General features: G+C 38.7%; 1 protein-coding gene across 2 annotated transcripts; it reads right to left on the bottom strand.

Annotated features, from left to right (window-relative positions):
* Positions 1-11,917: 11,917 nt before the first annotated feature.
* Positions 11,918-17,274, bottom strand: LOC143219179 (uncharacterized). Of its 2 annotated transcripts, XM_076445077.1 has the most exons (4): positions 16,333-17,274; positions 16,079-16,251; positions 14,655-15,994; positions 11,918-14,581 (listed from the first exon to the last, which is right to left on the bottom strand). In XM_076445077.1, the coding sequence occupies exon 4, from the start codon at positions 12,612-12,614 to the stop codon at positions 12,132-12,134; it is 483 nt and encodes a 160-aa protein (XP_076301192.1). In that variant the 5' UTR covers positions 12,615-14,581; positions 14,655-15,994; positions 16,079-16,251; positions 16,333-17,274; the 3' UTR covers positions 11,918-12,131. The 2 variants fall into 2 exon arrangements, with proteins under 2 accessions (XP_076301192.1, XP_076301191.1); XM_076445076.1 differs by having other exon boundaries at positions 14,655-16,251.
* Positions 17,275-23,995: the final 6,721 nt, after the last annotated feature.

Here is a 23,995-nt window from a genome sequence, read left to right as displayed (position 1 = left end):
ATATTTTCTTTGCCGTTACAGTGATTAGAAAACATCTCTATCCCCAAAACTGTCTCGTAGCAGAGAAAAGAAAATTTATATTCTTTGTACTGCTACATTTATTTGAATACTCAAATATTGATTACAAGCGAGTGAAATTTGAATTGATTGAAAAAGAAACGCGTCACATTCGTATTTGTTCGGCGAACCGCGCATTTCGACGAACATTTCGACAAACATCTCGACGAACGGCGATCGGAACGGATTTGTGCTATTTCCAGATTTTCTTGCGAGCAACTATCGCATTTCGCGCAGCGAAAGATGATTAGACGTATAACACCGAAGAACGGAAGTTTCTCGTATTCGGCTTGTGTTGTTGAAATGTTTATATTTCGCCTAAAGATTCGTATATTTGCATAACGTTCCTCAGCGTGGTCTGCGGCCATTTTGTCGCGCGGAACAATGTCTCGCATTTTTACGAGCGGTTTCTCGGGTGGATGCGTCAGCCGGTTTTCGCAGAGCCTCAAGAATCCGCAGTTCAATTTACACGGTTCGCACTCGATTCCCCTAAATTTCCATAGCGGCGCGTTCGTGTCCGCGTTAGGAATGCCGCGTTACGTCGCCGGACCGCTCGCAAATTACGCTAATGGAACGGTAATGGAACGTGAACCGTGATTTTCGGCGTTTTGGCATGCGAGCCGATGTTGGCCCCGAGCCAGTCGATGTCTCCAAATGAGATGCAACGCACCGTTGCGTGCGAACGGTTTCTGTTTACGTTGTTGCCTCCTTCGTTCTCTCGTCAAATAGATTTAGATAATCGCGGACTAGCATAATAGAAATAATTTGTAGCGGTAATCGTCCCCCTTTCTCCTCTATCTGCACGGTGATTTAGCTGTAATAGTTGCGTGCCTCTCTTCGCGCCTCGCCGCGATCGTTCGCACGATCTCTTATATAAACTCGGGTATTTATTAGCGTAATCTGTACACGCTCGTGACGCCTAATGAAAACTGCGTTATTGTTATTATTGGACTGCTGCTCGAGCTCCGAAGTCACTCTTTACCCTGCTCCTTCGTTGGTTCCGCAGGTGGTTGTTTTTAATAACAATATTTTTAAGGCCGTTTCGGAGGGTATTTAAGGATCAGAGACGGAGGAAAATGTTTTCTATCTCATACTGATTCTGTTCAATTTCAGAGCAAATAAACAGAATGATACTGCTCGTTAAGAAGCTGGTTATTCCACACCACTGCGAATTAACACCAGACCTATCGAGCACTAAAAGCGATTCAAATGTGTGTGTTTTAGCGTGTAAAAATGGCGAGGCTCTATTTATTTAGATTTTGCAACGTGTGTTCGACTAGAGATTCTTGTTTTTAAACGCACTCTATTAATAAATTAATAGTCCAACCTTTTTTTTTAGAAACAATTGGGTCTTCAAGTTTCCAGGGAAAATTTCCATTTCTTCGTCACTTTCCCTCGAATTTATGTTTTCCCGCAAACACGATTACACGCTCGGAATGCATTTCAGATTTTCTCGAAAATAATGAAAAATCGCGGGTGAAAACGAGTTGATTTTTCGAGAGATGTCCTTCGATGCGAGAACAAGTTTGATAAAGTGGTTGAAACGCGCACGAGCAATTAGAAGGAGGCCGTCACGTTCGTCATTATGGTCCGCGAATAAAAACCGTAACGAGCTCTTTCCTCGAGCAAATTAAATAATTAAGGTGAGGAATCTTAATTCCCCTCCCGATCCCGCCGCGACACGGTGAAAGTAATTACAGGAAATACAATGCTGTCGCAATTAACGAAATCGCTGATCGATTAATCGCGTCGGCTGAGAGGATCAACGGTTTTCTCTTTCTACGCCGAGCCATCAAGGGTTTATTATCCTCGGTGACGAACCGACTCCGGACTGAATAGGACCATTCATCGCCGCGAAAGCTTTTAAACAAAGGATCGGACGACCGGCTCCTTGTTTTTTCTTCGGGACACATTCGCGAACGACAACTTTCTCTATTAATCGAACAACCGCGCCGCTGTCCCGGCGACGACGCCCGAAAATTAATGGCGGACGGGAAACAACGATGAATTCGCAATACGCGAGAGCTCGATTAGCGAAATCGACGGCCTCGATGACGGTGCTATGTGGGTCTACTGATCAAATCAGCCGTTCAGACAAATCGACTAACCACTTCTCGAGTTTTCTTCGTTGAACGCACACCTTTCGCTTAAACCTTAATAAAAACAACTAAAAAAAAATCGTACATCAAGTTTTTCTCTATGTCATTGTAAAGAGAAGACAAAACTTTGATCTTCGAATCTACGGGAGATTTTTCACGAAGAAAACTTTTCAATCTTTTCACAGACCCTTCAATCGGTAGCATTTTCGAGAGAAAACATGTCTTTAGTCTTCCATCCGTCACGTCGCCACAGAGCGGTATTTGGCCGATCTAGCTGGCCGAAACTATTGCAACGTTATTTATGGTCTCAAGGTCATAATATTATACATAGTTGAATTCGTCTTAAGATCAGCTACAGCATTATGACATAAAAAATACATTTTAACAATTAAAAAAATCAAAGTGACCTTGATTAGTTGTCGTAAGAAAATATTTTCGAAATTTTATATGTCCAAGTTTGTAGATGTCTGAACACTGTTCAACTTTTGTCCCAAACATTTTTTTAATTTACGCTTTATTGTATTCATGTCTGCTTCACTATAGGAGTCCAATGTCATCAAGTAATTTTCGGCAAACTCCAGCTTCCCATTAATGTCTAAGTCATTTTGCGACTTCATCACATCAAATATCTCTTTACGAGTTATCCTAATAATGTCAGATGGCCCTGACACAACAGAAAATATTGTTACGTGTAAAATAATCACTTTTTGCACTTTTGGACTTTAAATACTTATAAATAAAAAGTTGGTCCGAGGTGGTGCGTAAATTAATATTTTTTAGAAAGCACATACGGTATACTTTCACTACTATAAAACAAGAAAACCATATCGAACCGTACAGTATGACAAAATACATCGAATGTAAATGCATTTCACTAAAAAATGTAAAAGTAAGGACACGTTTTTAACTATTAATAATACATGTAATTAACAAGTAATGACTTACAATTTATCTATAAAAATAAAGGTTATTACCTGCTATTACCGAATCCATAGTCAAGTATTGATTTTCAGTACACAACTTAAAAATGTCACGAACTCTGAGAATACTTCTTTCGCACTACGAACAGTTCTAAACGGACACTCGAGACAACGTATGATTGCCGACTAACCATTGCAGTTAACTTGTACGGTGAGGACCAATAAACAATGGGGGTTTTCCGTGGGACTACCAGGCTTTCCCAATAGACTGTCATTTTTTACCTGGGGTAAGTTTGGGAAATGGACTTTTGGTCAGCTAGATCGGCCAAATACCGCTCTGTGCGTCGTGCGACGTCTTAGGCGAAAATGAATGATGCGTGATAAGAGTAGAAGCCGAAGCTTTAAAACGAGACCAGAATCATTGATGTACAGTTTATTCCAACAAAGTCATCGCTATCTAAACATCGAGAAATACTTCGGAACTATTTTTCGTATGAAAGAAAAGAAGAGTTGGACGTGCGCGACTAATTTTCGACAAGAAAAATAACATTTTGCCGAGCTTTTTCAGACGAGCATCCCACGGATCGTTTCCTGGAGAGTCTTCGAGAGAAGCGAAAGGGAAACTTTGAGTTCGCCTCTCGGTTTCGTTCGCGCTTGCACAACGGCCGGTGCCCCGTCGCGGAACCTGTATTCCCGTGACGTTCGATCGCGGCACGCTATTTTAATTAACAATTACCGCAACCCGTAATTACCGCGGACACGCGTATATCTGTTCTGACCCCCCCCCCCACTCCCCACCGTGTGGTCGCGCGTCTCCTATAATATGCATATGTATATCGAACGCAAACATGTTAAACGGTCGGCTGCACCCAACGAAAGGACAGGGAATTGTTCCTATCGATTAGAGGTCCTCTTCTCTCGAACTATTGGACTGGCAAGAAAGTACATTCGGTATTTCAAGGTGAAACACAAAAGTCAATTTTTTTATTCAAACAATGAGAGCTTCAATCAATAAAATATTTTCTATTTTGTTCGACGATCTTTTACTGTTTTCCTGGTAGCTTCGTAATTTCGTAATAATTTTTCACGTGTTACCAAAGTAGTGTGTGGTCGCGCGCCTCCTATAATATGCATATGTATATCGAACGCAAACATGTTGAACGGTCGGCTGCACCCAACGAAAGGACAGGGAATTGTTCCTATCGATTAGAGGTCCTCTTCTCTCGAACTATTGGACTGGCAAGAAAGTACATTCGGTATTTCAAGGTGAAACACAAAAGCCAATTTTTTTATTCAAGCAATGAGAGCTTCAATCAATAAAATATTTTCTATTTTGTTCGACGATCTTTTACTGTTTTCCTGGTAGCTTCGTAATTTCGTAATAATTTTTCACGTGTTACCAAAGTAGTGTGTGGTCCCGTTATCATGGTGTACCTATATGTTGTCAGTTAGGTGGGGTCTTACAGAACCCAGAGAGTTTAGATTAATTGTAACATTTTGTAAAGATGTTTCATTAGTTAAGTATTTTTGAATAATAAAAATTCAATTTCGTGGATCTGCGTTTTTACTCTGATAAATTGTAAGCCTCTTAACCAATACCTAATCTTATAATTATGAAAAAGAGGTATTTATTTCTATAATTACAATATATTATTTCGGTGGGTCTGTGAGACCCCACCTTACGATACATTTTCCCACCTTACCAACGCCGGGTTAATGATCAAAACGAGTAATTTTCCCTAATTCTCTTTTTAAACATCTTCATTTATTCGTTTACCACGAAAGCATCTTCATCATTTCAATAGTTGTGAAAATAAGAATCTGGAACCGGTCTTTCGACCGGCGCAGAGTGGTCTGGATTGGAAAATCGTGTGCCATTTTGTTATAATTTTTGAACCAGTAGAGATATTGCAATGAAATTTTCACTAAAAATATTTAAAAAATACTCATTTTTAGCTATAGGTAATTAAATATTTTTTGCATTTGTTAAACAATAATTTTTTATTAATTTTCATTCATATTTTTGATAAAAACAAATTTTCTTTAAATATAATCTTACCAGCTATTTTTTACTTTCTAAATATGCATTTTTTATATTTATGTTTCACACATTGTAACGTTTTATGAAATACGTAACATATAAATTCGAGAAATCTTGTTGCAATCAACATATACAAAAATTACCGAATAGGTAAAAACGCATCACAAGCGTGTCGAAGATATTTTTTATTTTTATTTTTTTGGAAAATCGTGAACCATAACTTTTAAATCGCAAAAGGTATTGGCATGAGAGAAACTTGAACTGGACAATGTGGAAATGTCAGGCTATGGATAGGTTAATTACTATTACTATTATTTACCAGCTCATTGTAACGCCAATTTTAAAGATACCATCTTGTTCCAGGGCCCATTTTAAAGGGGGAACTTCAAGGAATATAACCATATTTTTTTCAAAATTTAAATCACTCCGCCGCATCATCGAAAAAAACGCAAAAGAAGAATTTGTTTAAATTTTTCGACATTATAAAGTTGATTGTCGAGGTTGAAAAAATTATTTTCTAATAGCCCAATCCTTTCCGAATAAAACAAAGGCTCAATCGGACAAACCGTTCTTGAGATAAAAATTCGTAAGTGAGGTCCGTTTTCGCCGAAATGGGCAAAAATTGAAAACTTTGAAGGCCTGCCATTTCTAAAAATATTCGAAACCGGCAAAATGGTGACTTAAATCCCCCCTAATGTCGCATGGACTACAACATATTTCAGTTTGAACAAAATCGGCGATGGTGCCTGCAAAAAGTGATCGATTCGGCATGGAATGACCCATTGTGAAATTGAAGTTCACGCATTCTTGCGCTTTTCCCTGAATTCAGGGATTTCGCGAAGACCAGTGCCACCTGTGGAACGACGGGACGGATCGAAAGACGGCGCGGCAGCCGCCGCTCGTGGATCATCGATCACTTCCGATCGATTAAACCGTTCTAACCGAAAGTCGGAGGACACGAAGAGGGGAGAAATCGAATCGCTCGATATCTCAATGCGTCCCGATGCAAAATGTCGTTCTTTAACGCACCGCTGGAGCGAAAAGACGTCCCGAACCCCGAAATGACTGCTTATCACGGGTTTGCGAGGCTCTTTCGGATCACCCTGCCCTCACCTCCCCACCCGTCCCCCCCGTTACGGTGCCTGTTCACCATGGAATTTCTGCGGAAAAAGATCCACTCCCCGGGGGGGATGAAGAGTAAAAGGAGAGCACGCGGATCGTTTCTCTTCACGGCCGTGCCTCGGAAACACGGTGTACAGTGTGTGATTTTTTTGATGGGTGATCAACTGATCAGTGAAAGTTTATAATTGATCGAGCTGCGCGCAACTCCGGGTGGATTTTTTTCTTCGCAGAAAGAGAGAATCGTTTAACCGAGCCTCCCGCCATTCGCTCGCGCCGCGTGAAATAAGGGAAATGAGGACGGAACCGTTGTGTTTTCGGACGTTTCTTGTTAGAGAACGTTCCGTTCGCGTTCGCAAGCCGAATTGATTGACAATCCCCGCTTGAAAACGGCGGGGTACTTGTTCGATCGCCGGAGTTTCACTGGAATCGTGTTTATTCGCCGCGTTAATGCCGAGCTGTTACTTTTTATCGAAGTTAATATGCACCTTTCCGGTGCTCTTTGACAATCGACTTCACTCGCCAGCGACACGAGACGCGGCAAGACCAATACACAGAAAATCAAGTAACGTGTCAATTAATTTTATGCTCTCGCGCTAAAATAGCACGAAAATAGCAGACAATTCCAAAATATTAACGATCTAAAATAGTGCATTCCGGACGAATGGGAGGATATTAGCCAAAACAGTATTAAAAAATTGTATAAATTTAAAGAAAGGACACTTTCTTTAAATCAAAACAGCCGCGCTTAATTAGCCAGCGCGCCCTTTAATCGATATATATATCGATGCTCAACGAGTGAAATCAATACATAGAGAGGTGACGTAAGTAAACACGTGTGTGAAAAGACTAAAGTGACAAATAAAACAAAATAAAATAATAGACCTAGGAGGAATTGAGGAGAATAGACTTTAATAGTCGTTTCTCTTTCTTTTAGGTAAATAATAAATCATTTTGTATATTTGTAAATATTGTATATACATCATATGTCAATTATAACCTCTTTCTTTTAGAGCAACACAAACTTGGTTATTCTCCTAGAAAGTCCTTAACATTATCCTTTGTCTTATATAAATATTTACCAAACCGAATGATTAAAGTCGTTAGCTGTAAAAGGAGACTACAAAATATTGAGCATTGATTTTTATCGATTAATTCCGTTATTTTTCAAGTTTTTCTCGTTAGGTGTGTTATCATTTTGTACCTCTATATTTCGTTAATAATTCTACTTTATTCGATAAAAATAGATAAGTTAACGAAGCTTTGTTTCACTTCATTCATATATGTTGAGAAAGACGCACTAAAAATATGTGTATAAAAAGAAATGGAATTTCTAATGCTTAATACACAGAGATTACATTAATTTCAAAGTGTGCTATCTTTTCGCGTCCCGGAGTGTAATTTTCATGTGATGTTCCATTTGATTGAAATATTTCTCTCTCGGTACGTATCTTCCTAAATAAACATCCGTCTACACCTCGCAATAAAGAAATTAGTCGCAGTCTCGATGCATAATTCCAGACCACTACATCTTACGAGAAAAAGAAAAGAGAAAAAGCTAGTCAAACGACTATCACTGTTTCCCACCGACCTAAGATTACCTCGTATATTAATTATCAAAAAATCACACTCCCCTCGCGCGTTGCATACACGACACATGTTTGCAACACGCGGCGTCTGATCTGAATGGATCGCGCAGTCACCGTCGCCTGAATGACTGGAAAAAATGATCTGCGGGGAAAAAGTGGGCGTCGATGTTACGAAAGCGCGGATTTGTTGTTCGCAGCGGCGGCCGCCTTTGATGACGTGTGTAACGCAATCAATCCGTACCCCGTGCGGTTAGTAATTATGCGTGTTTGATGCGAATTGATCGCGAACTCGTGGACTTGTTCTATCGCGCGTGTCTTTCGAAACTACGAGAGGAAAATGGTTTAGACGGGAATCGCGAGTGTCGGTTGTTCTATGCGCGAGCTTGTTGCGTCATTAAGGATGTATGTTTAATGGATAATAGTAATTTAATTAATTCTGGCCTCTTGTCCGCGTGAAACCCATTCGCCTAGGGCCTAGAGGGTTGGGTATCGGCAGGTATTCTAGTCTATTCTGAACTAATCATAAATTAACGTCATAAATTAATGTTAACAGCAGCTTCTGTATCGTGCAATTAATACTGCGTAAACTGCGGATCTTTATGGATTTATAGAAAAATTGAGTAAATGAAATTCGACATTGTTGGAGATTTGAAAAAATTGAAAATGCCAATATATTGTACGTATAATTTCTCCTCTATTCAAATAACACTGAATCTGGTTTCTATTTCTTGCAATCGATGCAGACAATGTTCATTATGCATAAAGATCCGCAGTCTAATCATCAGTCTATTAAAAATAGATAGGAGAAATTGGAAATCATCAAAAGATTGACAGAAATGACGAACTAACTATGTGTTAACTAACTGTTAAATTATTCTAAGTACATATACAGTGAGAATGTAAAGTAATATAGTACAGTACATATCAAAAAAAGATTGTTTATTACAAAGCCGTAACTAATTTTAATCGCATTGTACGAGAGTTTACTTTGCAGACGATCATTTGTTTGACGTATTATCGCGTCGGTAAAATTGTTTGACGCGCCGCAAACTGAAATTCAATTTGTAGAAAGTGTTTGCAGTATGCTGGCCGATGAACAACGACGCGAGTAGGTGAATCAGGAGCTTTTCAGCGATGGGATTCGGTGTTCGGTTGCCGGCGTAATCCTTTAATTTGCATTTACCCCCGGGGAGGCTCATTCCGGGGTTCCAGCATGCGCCGGTAATTGTTAATTGCGCAACGCGTCGTCTATCATCGGCTAATGATACATCCAGTGGCACGCCGGGGCATCGTTATTACATTTCGGATGGGCTAATCGCTAATAAGAATTTATGGGCTTCGTGCGCGGCACTGGCAGAATGTGAAAGTCCATGGTTCGAGCGAGTGTTCGCGACAAGGGTGCATGTAGCACTGGCAACGCTCAAATAAATCGTGATAGAGGGAGGGGACAGCTTTCCTCCTCCACCTTCTTCGATTCTGTGTACGTTTCTTGTAACCTCGCGTGTTTCCGATGACGCAAGGATTCGCGACGACGATTAATCGCTCTGATCGCGACGGAAATCTTTTCAGACAGGGTGTTGTTCTCCCCTGGAAAACTCCCTTAAAATATTAATTTAGCGCAGATTGTTCACCGGCAATTTTACACGGAGGCTGTCTCATGTCACCGGCTATTATTTCGCAATCAAATATGTGGAAGTAAAACAATCTAAATATAAACTTCAATATATAAACATTATCTATACATAATGAAAATTCAGATGAAACCTTGAACACATATTTTCTATATAACTTTTAATATTTTTTTTAGTATTATCAACTGTATAGCAATCGCCGAATGAACAAAGGTTTTTTGAAATTGATAATGCAAGTGCAAACACAAGATCTGTGTTTGCAACAACAAGGGATCTTGTTAACACCCTGCTTCGTAATATTGCGATAAAGGCTTTATAGAATTTATTAATCCTTGTAGCACTCGAGTGGTGACTCAGAGTTGCCATTGAAAATTACTGTATATTATTCAAAATATTGTTTACATTATTAAATATGTTGCTGTCTATAATCAATTGCTAAACATTTAAGTATTCTACGAGGTATTATACAGTGACTTCCATTAATATTCGGACGCTCTAAAAAACGCGATAATCTTTTTAATATTGGACTATACGATTCAAACTTTTTTCGGAAGCTAGAGCACTTAGTTCACTACAGGATGCGAAAAGAAATTTTTTCGAAAATTGCAATTGGTCGGAATTGTAGAGAACATGCTAAAAGATCCATCTTACAACTTTTTTATGTGGGCCTCTATTGTAAATTTAAAAAATACGTTTTGTAGATCAGTTTCAATTAATCATATCCTGAAAATTTCGTCAAAATCGGTCGACGTTGCAATGAGCTACAAGCGTTTAAAGATGGTAACAAATTGCAGATTTTCACGATTTTCGGCCTATAACAGCAGTAAATCTAAGAATTCTTACATCTCTCAATGACTGTCATTTTTCCCCGCATCAACCGATGAAACTTTCGCAATGCATATAACCCACACAGATCTACAAAACATATTTTTCCAAATTACAATATAGGCCCGCATAAAAAAGTTGTAAAATGCAACATTTAGTATTTCCTCTGCAATTCCGGTCAAATGCAATTTTTGAAAAAATTTCTTTTCACATCCTGTAGTAAACTAATTGCTCTAGCTTTCCAAAAAAAGTTCAAATCGCATAGTCCAATATTTGAAAAGTTACGGTGTTTTTAAGAGTGTCGGAATATTAGTGGCAGTCACTGTATGTAGATCCGTAAGTCTGGACGAATCTGAGCAGTGGCGAAATTGATAAAAACTCGAACACATACTTCTTGATTACCGCGAAGCACGTGGAATTATTAATGAATCCGCTTGTCTCATCTGCTATCTGGAATCGACACGCTTCGGTTGACCATTTTCTTCTCTCGAGTCGAACGGTCTGACAATCTCGAATTAATATATTCAACCTGTCGATCCTCCTATCTCGTCGCTTCGAAGGATCGTAGAATTTCGGTCCTCGTGTTAGGCGATAAGCTTCTGCCGGCTGCTTTTGCTACTTTTCCTTTTTTTTTCTTCTCGTAGCAACGGCCAGTGATAGGTGTTAATGTCTTTGAGAGAGACATCTTTTTGTTCGGGTCTCGATGATGGATTGAGACGTATGCTTCTGGAGAAATAATGGGACATTTCTCGTTTTGCTTCCGATGATGAATATGCATCGATGTCGAATCGTACCTTGTTAAGCTTTAATTATCCAGAAAAAAATTATCTCGACGATTGAAACGGTTAAACCTTTTCCTGTAATTATAATACTGGTTCGAGGATGATGAAACTATTCAATTTTTGTCGATTCTAGGAAGTAGCTAAATGAAAAAGACCATTGAACGATTGAATAATACAAGTATGAATAATGAAAACAATGAGAGAAACATCCATAATTCAGCTTTGGATAATGAAATAAACAATTTCAAACGCTTGAACAGTAACATACAGTAAGGAGCATAACTGATTCAACACACTTCAAATCAGAATAACTTTTTTATGGATGGACCAAACGACTTCAATTTCTCTGTAAGGCTAGAAGAATTAGTTTAGTGAATGACGTCTAAAAAATATTTTGAAAAAATGCATTTGGTCGGAATTGCGAAAAAGAATAGGAAAAATTGTTTTTTGCTACTTTTTAGCTGGGCCGATAACGAAAATTTAAAAGATGTGTTTGGTCAACTTGTATAAATTATATTCGCTCCGAAAATTTCATTGCAATTGGTTAATTGCTTTACGAGTTATAAACGATCAAAAGTTTTCGGCGAAGATTTTCGGTCTTTTTACCACTTTTGATCATTTATAACTCGTAAACCAATTAACCAATTTCAATGAAATTTTCAGAGCGTGTATAATTTATACGAGTTGACCAAACATATCTTTTAAATTTTCGTTATCGGCCCAGCTAAAAAGTAGCAAAAAACAATTTTTACTATTTTAGATTTACTATTTTTTAAACAATAAAATTTCAAATAAACCAGATTATTCCACAAGTACACTATGAAATGAAAGGTTAGTCTTTGAAGAAAGTGGGATTGAATCAAATCCTATTTTCATTGGCAATAGCATTTGTATAGATCCGAAATAAATAAAAATCCAACTAAATCCTGTCCAACGTGATGCTCTAGTATTTCTTGAAGATTTTTACAAACCACAAATGCATAAAGATCCGCAGCAAAGTAATGAAGTTAAGGAGAGAACAGCCTATTCGAAATAGCAATTTGCCGATTTCCATGGGACTTCGCACGCTTATCTGTCCAGATGTTCCCCCCGACGCGACGCGGCGCGGCTGCTCGCGTCGCGTTCAATCATCGAACTCTCGAATCGCTTACGGTCGAGTCGCATCGACGGAACGGGGTTGAAACCGGTGCGCGCCGCATTTATAAAACGCGACCACGGCCTCGAAAGGAGAACAGGATTTTTATCGGGCAGCTTCGAAGAGAATTCCTTTCGCGACCGATTGTAACGTGTTATCACCGAACGTCGCGTCGCGTCGGCCGTCTGCTCTCCGAGCTTGACAAACGCCGTAGATTCGCTATGGCCGCTGTCTCGACGTGAACTCGGTTTTGTTCCTCTTCCGGGTGCGGGTTCATTACCGTGAAAGTGCCAATTTATGGTGGCTGTCAAGCAACAGCCAAAAAGCATCCCGAGCGCCGCGCCGCCAGGGCAAATCTTACTGTGCCCCGTTGGCCGTTGGTAGACCAACTCTGCGTAATCTCCTCTTAAGAGCATCGCTTCTTGCCCGGCTAATCTCTATTTACGGTTTCCCGGAACACTGGCGATGGGATTTCTCTCGAAACTTTCCACGTGATGGTGTACCTTCGATATAACCAATCACGGCACCGCACCGTGTCGATCGGACCCGGATTTTTCGTTACGCGTGCACAAGAATATCCGACGAACGGATTAAATCAGTGCATTTAACACCGAACAACTTTTCGCAAATTCGAACAATTGTCCCGAATTTTGTCGAAGAAATTAGGATTAACCTACTAGATGATACTTCTTTTTCTTCTTCTTCTGGCTGGGAAGAAGTCTGGCTATAGTAAGCACGCGGAGACTTCGATGCATGGTGAGGACACGTGTTTCCTAGGCTTCGTGTTACAGATCGTTACAGATTTTGTGCCTGGAGAAGCATTTATGATAATGTCGTACATGACATCGTACATTTTCAATTGAACACAAATAAACTATAGATACGCATTTTATAGTAGGGGAAGTCGGGGTATTGTGAGCCACTTTTTTTTATTGCCAAAAGACTGCTATTAAATTAATTTCAACGCTAAATGTTGTAGTATGAAGATTTACCTTTCTTTTAGAAACAATAGTTTAATCGAATATCTGCAAATTAGATGATTTTAAGACTATTACAAAAAATTTGCATTTTCTTGAATTTGGAAAATCTCGGGGAATCGTGAGCCACTTTCAAAATCAAATAAAAATTACAATTTCTGTTATGAAATGTTTATTCATGTGTCTGAATGACAAAATAATTTTTTAACAATAAGAAAAAAAGTTAAAAATAACCACAATTAATCTGAAATGCAAAGCTCACAAGTCCAATTTCTTGCGGCCATTCCGGCGCATTCCAGGTGAATGGCACGATCGCGGACGTTGCAATGAATGGTGTTTTGGCGGTTCATCTTTTTCGGCATATTTTCCATGCAAATTATGCAGAAATCAACGTCCTCTTCCTGATCCGTATCGAGTGGAGACGGTTGTTTTTTTCTGCGGTGTCTTGGATTTGGCACGAACTTTCTTCTTTTTTCTTTTTGTTAGCAAATTTGGCGATATATCGTCCCAAAGTGGCCCTCGAAATTTTATGTGCGGTGGCAGCTTGCCTGACCGATGCATTATGAATTTTCACATGCCTTATTGCCTCCAAAATATTGTCAAAATCGTGCGAATGGTCATTTTTGGCATAATAACGTGGCATCGTAACTAAAAGAACTGAATCAGATAAATTATCTATTAGATATTGCCAAAAAATTTATATCGTGCTCGAATATTGCATAAACAATCATTGAGAAACATCAAACACGTGAGGTTAGCTCGTTAAATGTCAAAAACCGAGTGGCTCACAATTCCCCGAACCCTTATTTTTACAACTTGGCCACAAATAAAACACAAACCTCACCTAATTCAAATTTCTTTATTTATTTCGAAAGCTTGAAGTCACACGAGTATTATAAACACAGTTACCAGCTTAGATCCACAGAGAAAAATGTAACAATAATAGACCAAACACGAAATGAAAATAATACTTCGAGCGCAGCGAATTTGTATCTGCTAACAGAGCAAAGTAATGATGCGGGTGAGTACTTCAACTGATCGTGGAAATGTTACCTTATTATAAGACAACTCAAAAACAGTTGTTCGCAGCTGTCATTATTTACCAGTAAAACACAGATGGCGCTGGCTCACGATTCCCAGTGGCTCACAATACCCCGACTTCCCCTATATGATACTTATAAAAAATGACGAGATTGTATTTATTTATAATGCAGGTTTACGTCCTCGATAATGTCGGTTCAAACAATTTAGAAGTCTAGAAAATAACGAAAGGCATAAAATATGAATGTATACATTGAATGATTTGCATCGGCTAACAAACTTTCTATCCGCGCTGCAACTTAATAAACCTCTTAATTGCCGGGTGGATTTTTTGTCCGTTGACACACTGGTTTTCGTAAAAGAACCTATGAAAATGAGAGTTTACATAAACGCCGTAGTCTAGCATCTCGGGCGATAATGTATAATTACAATTCTCACATTTCGTGGCGGTAACACAGTCGACGTAGGGAAAAATCTCGGTAACTATGTAACTTTTAGCCGGGCTCTAATTGGCCATCATTGGTACGGCTAAGAGTCGGGCTCGGTTTTTACCATGGTTTCCGTCCGCGAGCGGTTTCGAGCGGTTAGGCGCCGGGTGCCTGGGACCTCCACTGCTCGGCTCCTAATTCCGCAACGCTAAGGCGCTCCTCAATTAACGTCACGGCGCTAACTTTCACCGCAAGGCACTGCCGCTTCGGTTACGCCCCATTATCTCGTTGCTCGTGTTGCACGCGTGCCTAACTGCCGACCGATATGCTTTGTGCGTGCGTGCGTTGGTGCGTGTGCTCGCGCGCGTGAAAAGGCGCCTCGAGGCGCTACCGATCGGCTTCCGATCTACCGTGGAAATATCGCATCGTGGAAACCGGCTGAACTTGGAACACCAAGTAAATTATGTTCAAGCAGTGGATGGAATTGTCGATGTTCAACGAACCATATATTTAACGAAACATATCAGATGTTAAACAAACGATAATCAACAAACGACTGACCCAACAAAACGCTCCGTTGTGTGTTTCTTTCTCATTCATCACTCATAAAGTCTCCGGTCTAACTAAGAAAAACAAATTTGTTTTTTAGAAATTCCACTTTATTCATCAACATACTCTCCTTCGAGAGTGACGCATTCATTCCAACGCTCCTCTAACTTCTCGATGCCCTTTATGTAAAACGGTTTGTCTTTGCTCTCAAAATAAGCCTCAGTTTCGGCAATCACTTCTTCATTTCAGCCAAATTTCTTTCCCTGGAGCATCTTTTTCATGTCTGCAAAAAGCCAGTAGTCGCTGGGGGCCAAATCTGGAGAGTACGGTGGGTAGGAAAGCAATTCAGAGCGTAATTCGTCCAATTTAACCGTTGTTTTCATCGCGCTCTGAATCGTCGACGCGTTGTTGTTTCTGGTCCGGTGTGAGCAAACGCGGCACCCACTTCGAAAGCAACTTGCGCATGGCCAAATTTTCATGTAAAATTGTAAAGACACTGCCTTCTGATATCTTCAAGGTGTCAGCTATCTCACGCAACTTCATTTTACGGTCTTTTAAAACTATTTTGTGGACATTTTTTATGTTTTCCGGAAGAACTGCCGATTTTGGGCGACCAGAGCGTTCAGCATCATCGGTGCTTGTACGACCGCGTTTAAATTCAGCATTCCAGTCAATAATAGTTGGTTTCCCTGGTGCAGAGTCCCCATAATGCTTATCAAGCCACTGTTTGGCTTCAGCAGTATTTTTCCCCATCAAAAAACAGTGTTTAATCAACACACGAAATTCCTTTCTATCCATTGTCTTGAAAATTACAAAACTGGAGTCACTAAAACGACTGCAATCTCTAAACTAATGGTCAGAATGCCATGAAATTTTGACACGTACTGTTTGAAGGTTAGTACTACCCGGAAATCACGTGGGTCTGTCAACAATGTTGCCATATATGTGTCGGACCGGGGACTTATTGAGTGATGTGTTATCCACACAAAATGTTCTCAACACTGTTTCACAGAAAATCAGGCAGCGATCAGAAACGTTGACGAGGAATACATTTGTTACTGGAAATTAGAAGTAAGTAGAAAGTATGAAATTGAATATAATTGAATGAGCAAGCAGAATTTCGTAGAGAGAATAATTACACAGAAATTTTTGATTGATCGAGTAGCGTGCACAGTAATTGATTCCCTCGACTTCGATTTCACTACGACCGAGGATTAGAAATATCCCAAACAAGAACGATATACACTGCATTGTATGCGAGAATCGATTTCTCAGTAAAACCGCAATTGGAACAGTAGTAAATGAAGTCACACCTGCCTTCAAGAAAGACAGTATTAGGTTAACGTGTCAATATATGTAGACATTTTTTCACAAAGTTTCTACATAGATCTTCCTAAAGTCACGATTCATCATGAAAAATAGCAAGCTGATATTTGAAAATGATATTAATACACACGAGACGAACGTGGGAACGGTCTAAGGGGATGAAAACGACTGAACCTTTTCGTACCCGTGCTGCATACCTCGCCTAATCGATTAGTTAAATAGAGCGGAAGGCGGTTTGCGTGGTACGAGCACATCATTTGGTCTGACACTTTTCTCTAAAGGGGAAGCTACCCCTAACGCGTGATTAATCTGCTACCCAAATTCTCAATATTTTTATTATTATTATTTTTTATAAACGGAGCCCTCTTACATAAATGTTTAAAATAGAAAACAATAAAGGACTACTCGTATAATAACATATAAGGCACATGCACAAAAACTAAAAACTAATGGTACTAACTATATATGGCATTATCCAATAATTCTGCGCAATTGTCTTTTAAACACGTGCAAAGACCCAATGAAAAAATCAATACGATTATACAGAGTGTTAGAGTCTGCAATAATGCGATTTATTAGATTAATTAATCCATAGGCAGATCTGGCTTTAAGGGTTTGAAAACCTGCTCGAGATCTCGAAGCACGTTCAGGTGCGTAAAAATTGATTTGCATAAGGAGAGAGGGACAATCTATATGGTTATTAATTAAATTAAAAAAATAAAGCTCTGTGGTCGGATACTCTTCTGCGAGCAGACATTGTTTTTCTAGGCTGACTATGTTTAATGTTGTGGAGTAATCGTGATCAAAGATAGACGTAGGATTATTAATCTTATAAGAACGAAACCAGAGTTGTGCTAATTCAATTACTAAGTATTTTAATCAGATTTGTAATTGAAATACAATATAATTGAAACACAATGTAATTGAAATACAATGTAATTGAAATACAATATAATTGAAATGCAATTTATAATTGAACTACAGTATAATTGAAATACACAATATACTTGAAATACAATATAATTGAAACACAATGTAATTGAAATACAATGTAATTGAAATACAATATAAGTGAAATGCAATTTATAATTGAATTACAGTATAATTGAAATACACAATACACTTGAAATATAATATAATTGAAATACAATATAATTGAAATACAATATAAATGAAATATAATATAATAAAAATACAGCTTTCCAAATTATAGCCCAGAACTTGGAAGAATTTGCGATATATTTTTATATTTTTCTTTCATATACAGAGTAACCGCGGGTTTACTGTCGAACAGCCGTGTACTGCACGGACAGTATTCCCGCAGTGACATCATTTTTATTCACAATGTCACACCAAAATATTTAATCTTCTTTATTTTTCATTATTATCTTATGGAACTTTCGCCAACATATTTGTGGCATTTTTCTAAAGCAAAATGGTACCAAACACGATATAATTTCAACTGTATTTAGTGGTGTAATCGGACGATAGGTGTAATCCTTTACATGGATTTTTCAACCTCTTCTTGCCTATTACTTCATTTTTCATAATTCAATTACAATGTATTTTATAATTGTGCTCCATTGCAATTACGAATTACATTGTAATTTAATTGAATGAAGATCTGAATTATAAATTGCAATATAATTGAATTACCATGTAATTCAATTACTTTGTAATTATAATTCTGGAGTAATTCAATTATTCTGCACAAGTCTGAACAAAACCTAAGAAATTTATGCTGCACTCTCTCTCTCTCTAGCATGATTTTGTAATTTAAGCTATTCAATTTAATATTGAAATTATTTATTCAACAGTTGATTTTAATGGTGCTTACTTGAATCGTCTTATACATTATATAAATAATATCTTATCCAAAGTGAATGGTTTTTAATGGCTCGACAAGATCAACTCTTTCGAGGACTATCGCAGCCCACTTGGGCTGGAGCCAGATGAAAGATGAAAGACTATGATCGGATATAGTGGGGCATCCGGGCAACAATGGCGGTCGCGCGTAAAATGGCCGGAGGGCGAGCACTTGATTTGGTCGAAACTCTGGGAAAGTCTCTCGATTATTTTCCTCCGTCATTACACAACATAAAAGTAAGGGAACACAATGCTCGGTAAAAGGGGAACGGCCGTCGGCGAAACGAATCAAGTTTCATCGACGTGATATCCGGCAGGGATATATCCGGATATCCGGATACCGATCACACGGGGCCCGCGTTCCTTAAATGTCCTCGAGGTAATCCGAAACTTCGTGATTAGCGTAGCCAAGGATGTCTAATCTTTCGGTGTAACCGAAGCATCGGTACTTTCACCGTTTCCTCGCCTTTCTTCGTTACTTTCCGGCGACCATGAAATTGCCTCCCTTCGATAGACACTACTTCGATCGTTACACCTGCGGAAACGAACGGTCGACAATATTCCGCGTGTAACAGCACCGACGACGGCGCACAGTGGTCTAAACAGGCGATTTAGCTGGACAAAATTATTCTAGCATTATTTTAAGACTTAAAGCCGTAGTTAAGTAGGTCATTGGATTCGTCTTGACACCAGCTACAACAATATGTAATAAAAAATACTTAGTGGTGTTTAAAAAATTAACATAAACATATTTTTTTATTAAAAAGAAAAATTTTTGTAAAATTTTTTTATTGGGATTTATAGATGACCGAGTATCGATTAACTTTTGTTGGAAACATCTTCTTGCCAGATTATCCGAAATGTTCAAAACATCGTGGTGACAATTGGGCATTTGCGTCGAAAAGCTGACAGAACTACTTTTGCATCATTCTATTATTATTCTACTATCGCCTGTTGTCTCTTAATTGGTCGGCTTCTTTAATCGAAAAAATTTTTTTTCTAAAAAAAATCATTTTCAAAATTGTTTGCATAAATTTTAGGGGCCCAAAAATACGATATCACTTTTACTCCAATCATGTTTTGATATCTTTTTGTCATTCGTGGCTTACGTAGAAGAGAATCATAGAGATGATTCGAAATATATCGACATTGAATTACTAAAAACTGTCTCAAATTCAAACGTGCAAGTTCGTGCAAATGAAATTGATTTTTTCGGACACTCTAGACTTCTATAAAGATGTTCCAACATGTTCCATCCTAAAGGTATTTAAAGGTTTTTTTTGCGAGACTGTCAAAGTTTGAATGTTATATACGTTTGAAGTGTACTTTCATTTTTCAGCAAATAAACAATATATTTAAGTTTTATTTGAGTTTTGTCCTTTTGGTTCATGCTGGTATCCATCATAGAATGAAAAATTCCACAAATATTTCCACTACTAGATGTTCACAACGAGATATACTAATAGTGAGGTGTCGAACGACGATGAAGAAATACGAAGTTGAAAAATGAGTTGTTCGTGGGGGTATATTTTATTATGGGGTGATAAAAAGGGAATACCAGCAGTGGTTCATCTTACCTGGTACCTTACCTCTCATTTACCGAAGCGGGAAATTTTCCTGCTGGATTTCCATTTTTTGGGTTTTGTCCAGCTAAATCGCCCGTTTAAACCACTGTGCGGCGCGGCGGACACGCATCAGGGGGAATGATCGACGCGGGAAATCGAACGGCCTTGTCGGTGATCTCGAACGAGAGTCGATCGGTTCCGACAGTGACTTTTCAATGAGCGGGCCGCGGCACGTTTCAACCCCTCCGAGCGGAACGAAAATCGTGTAATTAAAACGACTGCGCCGAACGCGTTTGCACCGAGCGAACGTAACCTGATCATTTCAAATGTCTCGCTTGTCCCTTCGAATAGGACAAATCTTCGCTCTCGGATCGCCGCACAGTGTCACGAGCCATTGACAAAAATCGGAATAAAGTCACTGCTTCATATCGATTGCAAACTATGTTCATACTATGTCAAAATTAAAAAAAAAACTCAAAAAATTCAGTAGGAAATTAATTACAAGCGAATCTGTAAGCGAAAATTTGGAAGATGAAATACATAGTACATCAGTTCATAGCGCAACTTGTTTACGTTGTGTTATGAACAAAAGACGTTTTTAAGAAATAATCTTTTTAGAAAATGATGGCTAAGGGGTGGCTAATTATAGTTCATCTTAAAAAATTTTGTAATACTTATGCGCTATTTAATAATTAACCTGAAAACTGAAACCATTAAGTTTTATTGGTTTCCCTAATCTTTAGAAGAGGATAAAAAACAAACACCTCAAAACACTTCGGGGATTTTTTTGCGTTGTATTACAGTAAGATAGTATATTTTGATATTATGTAAATCTTAATTGCGAAGTCTGGCGAAAAACAGAGTTATTTAACAAAATATGTAGCAAGAACTGGTCAGCAGCCGAATACGCGGATATCCACTTGTAGAAATATGAGATTCGACTACGGTTATTGAATAAATAAAAGAATTTTGATGTTACATACATTACAGATACGATTAAATAAATAAAAATTAATGTCCTCATAATCATTGACAATTATTGACAAGAAGGTAACACCCTCCGATCTCGCTTAGTTTTGAATATGTTGTCCAGGTCATCGCTCCGAATAATGCTGTAAATGTTTTACTCGCCGGTAGTTGTTTATAAAAAAGTGATTAAAAAAGTCAATCTACTTTTTATATATTTTAAAGACACGTTTCACATTTTCTCCCAGGGAGTTAAAGTGTGTAAATTTTCCCGCAGTAAAATGAGGGTATTTACGAATTCTGATAGCTTATATATTGATATAATGATACTTAAAAATTGTAAATACTATGTACTCGTAAGCTTTGATTAAGCATGACTGCACATTTGTTTATAGAAGCGAATTATGATTAAAGAATGTTTAGACCAGAGCGAATAGTCTTACTTTCAGTTAGTTGCGGCAGGCATAGTAGAGAAAGAGTGTATGTGTGTCGAGGAGGCGAATGTTGTAAGAGTTTAAAACGAAGTTTCAGTTTCGGAAGAACTGAACTGAGAATTCATCTACTGAAAACCAGCAATAAAACAAAATTTTGTTTAGAAATATCGTTTTACAATGTTTAAATAAATTACTATATTTATAATAATATCATGTTCAGATTGCTTTCAATACAAATGAAAAATCCCACTTTGTTTCATGTCTCTATCTCATAAACAGAACAAAAGTTATTGAATTTTGTCCAAAAAACAGGCATTTCGTGACACTGTGCGCCGCTTTGTAACGTATGAGAACTGTGTGTAGATACGTGTATTCGATGTGATCCTTTTCTGATTAATCCATTTTTTAAATAACAGTATTTATTGAAGCGTATCGAGTATCGAGTATCGAGTCTTATGGTTCCCTTAACGACACCGTTCGCGTGTATCCAAAGAAATCTACATATATCATCCAATTTTGTAGTCATTTTCTGAGTAATAAACGAAAATAAGCGAAATTGATTTGTGAAAGGGTGAAATTAATTTGCATAAGGTTGAATTTGACTTGCAAAGAGGGTGAATTTCGAGTGCCAAACTTGCAGTAGCCAGTTCAAATTAAAAGATGAAAAGATCGCTGTTGCTTTTTCACGTGAAATATCAACTTTGAATAGATCCAACGTTACGACACAGATCTCCTTAGATTGAATCAGTTTTTGCGAGTGGCGTAGCACAAAGAAGATGTAGAACGAGAGGGACGAAGTTAGAACCGTCCTGGACGAGGATCGTTTCTTTCCGGGCGTCCATTGCGCGAACATGTTCGTTGTTTATTGCCACGATTCGTGAGATAGTATCAATTGAATGTACCGCTTCTGGAAAGAGATTAATGCAGTCCCAGCGGGCATCGCGCCGTACCATCGTCAACGAATAATTCTCTGCTCGTGCCTGTAGCTCCGACGCCACTAATTGTTTTCCTAATTCGGGCTGAGGCTACGCGGACATCTAATTAGAATGATGCATAGTCAGACACGCCATTCCTTTGCCACCTCCCCTCCTCATCGAATACCAGGAGAGGCCCTTCAACTTTTCTCGTTCGTTCGGAGAAGCGATGATAATCTCCTCCGGATGAGGTTCAAATCGAGGATCTAGTCGGGGAAAGTTCGGATTTCGTGGATTCCGATGGTTTTTCGGAGATTCGTTCGATTCGACGCACGACGCTTCGGAAACTTTTAATCAGTCTTTTAACCTTTTCCGAACGACGCACAGTGGGGCATTTGCCCGATTTCAGCGGTCGAAATTCAATTTTTAAAATTTTACATAAATTGTAAAATGTGGCTCGAGTTAGTTGAATGTCCGAGGAACAATCTCCAATCATTCATTTTCCCATTCGTGTATTCATTAAGCACTGGAGAAAGTGTTAGACTCGGACATTCTACACGTACAGTGACTCCCACTAATATTCGGACACTCTTAAAAACACCGTAACTTTTCAAATATTGGACTATGCGATTTGAACTTTTTTGGAAAGCTAAAGCCATTACGTTACTACAGGATGTGAAAAGAGAAATTTTTTCAAAAATTGTATTTGACCGGAATTGCTGAGGAAATACTAAATGTTGCATTTTACAACTTTCTTATGCGGGCCTATATGGAAATTTTAAAAAATATGTTTTGTAGATCTGTGTGGGTTATATGCATTGCGAAAGTTTCATCGAAAGCGGTTGATGCGGGGAAAAATGCCAGTCATTGAAAGATGTAAGAATTCTTAAATTTACTGCTGTGTTATAGGTTGAAAATCGTGAAAATCTGCAATTTGTTACCATCTTTAAACGCTTGTAGCTCATTGCAACGTCGACCGATCTTGACGAAATTTTCAGGATATGTTTCATTGAAACAGATCTACAAAACGTATTTTTTAAATTTTCAATATAGGCTCACATAAAAAAGTTGTAAAATGGATCTTTTAGCATTTTCACATCCTGTAGTGAACTAAGTGCTCTAGCTTCCGAAAACAGTTTGAATCGTATAGTCCAATATTAAAAAGATTATCGCGTTTTTTAGAGCGTCCGAATATTAATGGGAGTCACTGTATAGTCTTCTGGAAATGAAAGATCATTTTCTCGAGGAGTGTAGCCACCCGGAGACGTAAATAGCGTGCGACAGACATAATTCGAAAGATATCAATAGCTTGCTCCATACCTGCATTACCGATCATTTATCCGGCAAGATTATCAGGCATCTAGCGTGTCCTAACTCCCCCGGTGTTGTGCCCGTTCCACGAACTTTGTCATTAAAAGCGGCGGTGCTCGTTCTCGCCCCTATATAATTTATAGGCACGTACCTACGCATAGTCAAAACCGCGATACGATCAGCCCCGTCGTATTAATACAACCTCTGGGCTCTCTGTCTCGCCACCTACGCCCTATCTCGGAGCCACGAGATTAGATCTCGCTCGAAAAGTTCAGCTCGGAAAGTGTATCCCCCGCGGTATCGTGTCATCGTCACTCACCCGTTGCCGCGGCCGCGAGTAGTCATCGGCCACGGGGCTAAATGTCATCGTGCGTCGGATCGACACTTATTAAACACCGTTTCGGCCCCTCGCCTCGTTCC

This window comes from Lasioglossum baleicum, unplaced genomic scaffold (genome assembly GCF_051020765.1).
Source record: "Lasioglossum baleicum unplaced genomic scaffold, iyLasBale1 scaffold0021, whole genome shotgun sequence".
Taxonomy (NCBI): Eukaryota; Metazoa; Arthropoda; class Insecta; order Hymenoptera; family Halictidae; genus Lasioglossum; species Lasioglossum baleicum.
Note: the sequence above shows the minus strand (reverse complement) of the source record. Positions and strands in the feature narration are given on the sequence as shown.

What these genes read in the sequence shown, in the direction of transcription:
- LOC143219179 (XM_076445076.1), bottom strand. Translation starts at nt 12,614, where the DNA reads ATGCTCTTAAGAGGAGATTACGCAGAGTTGGTCTACCAACGGCCAACG.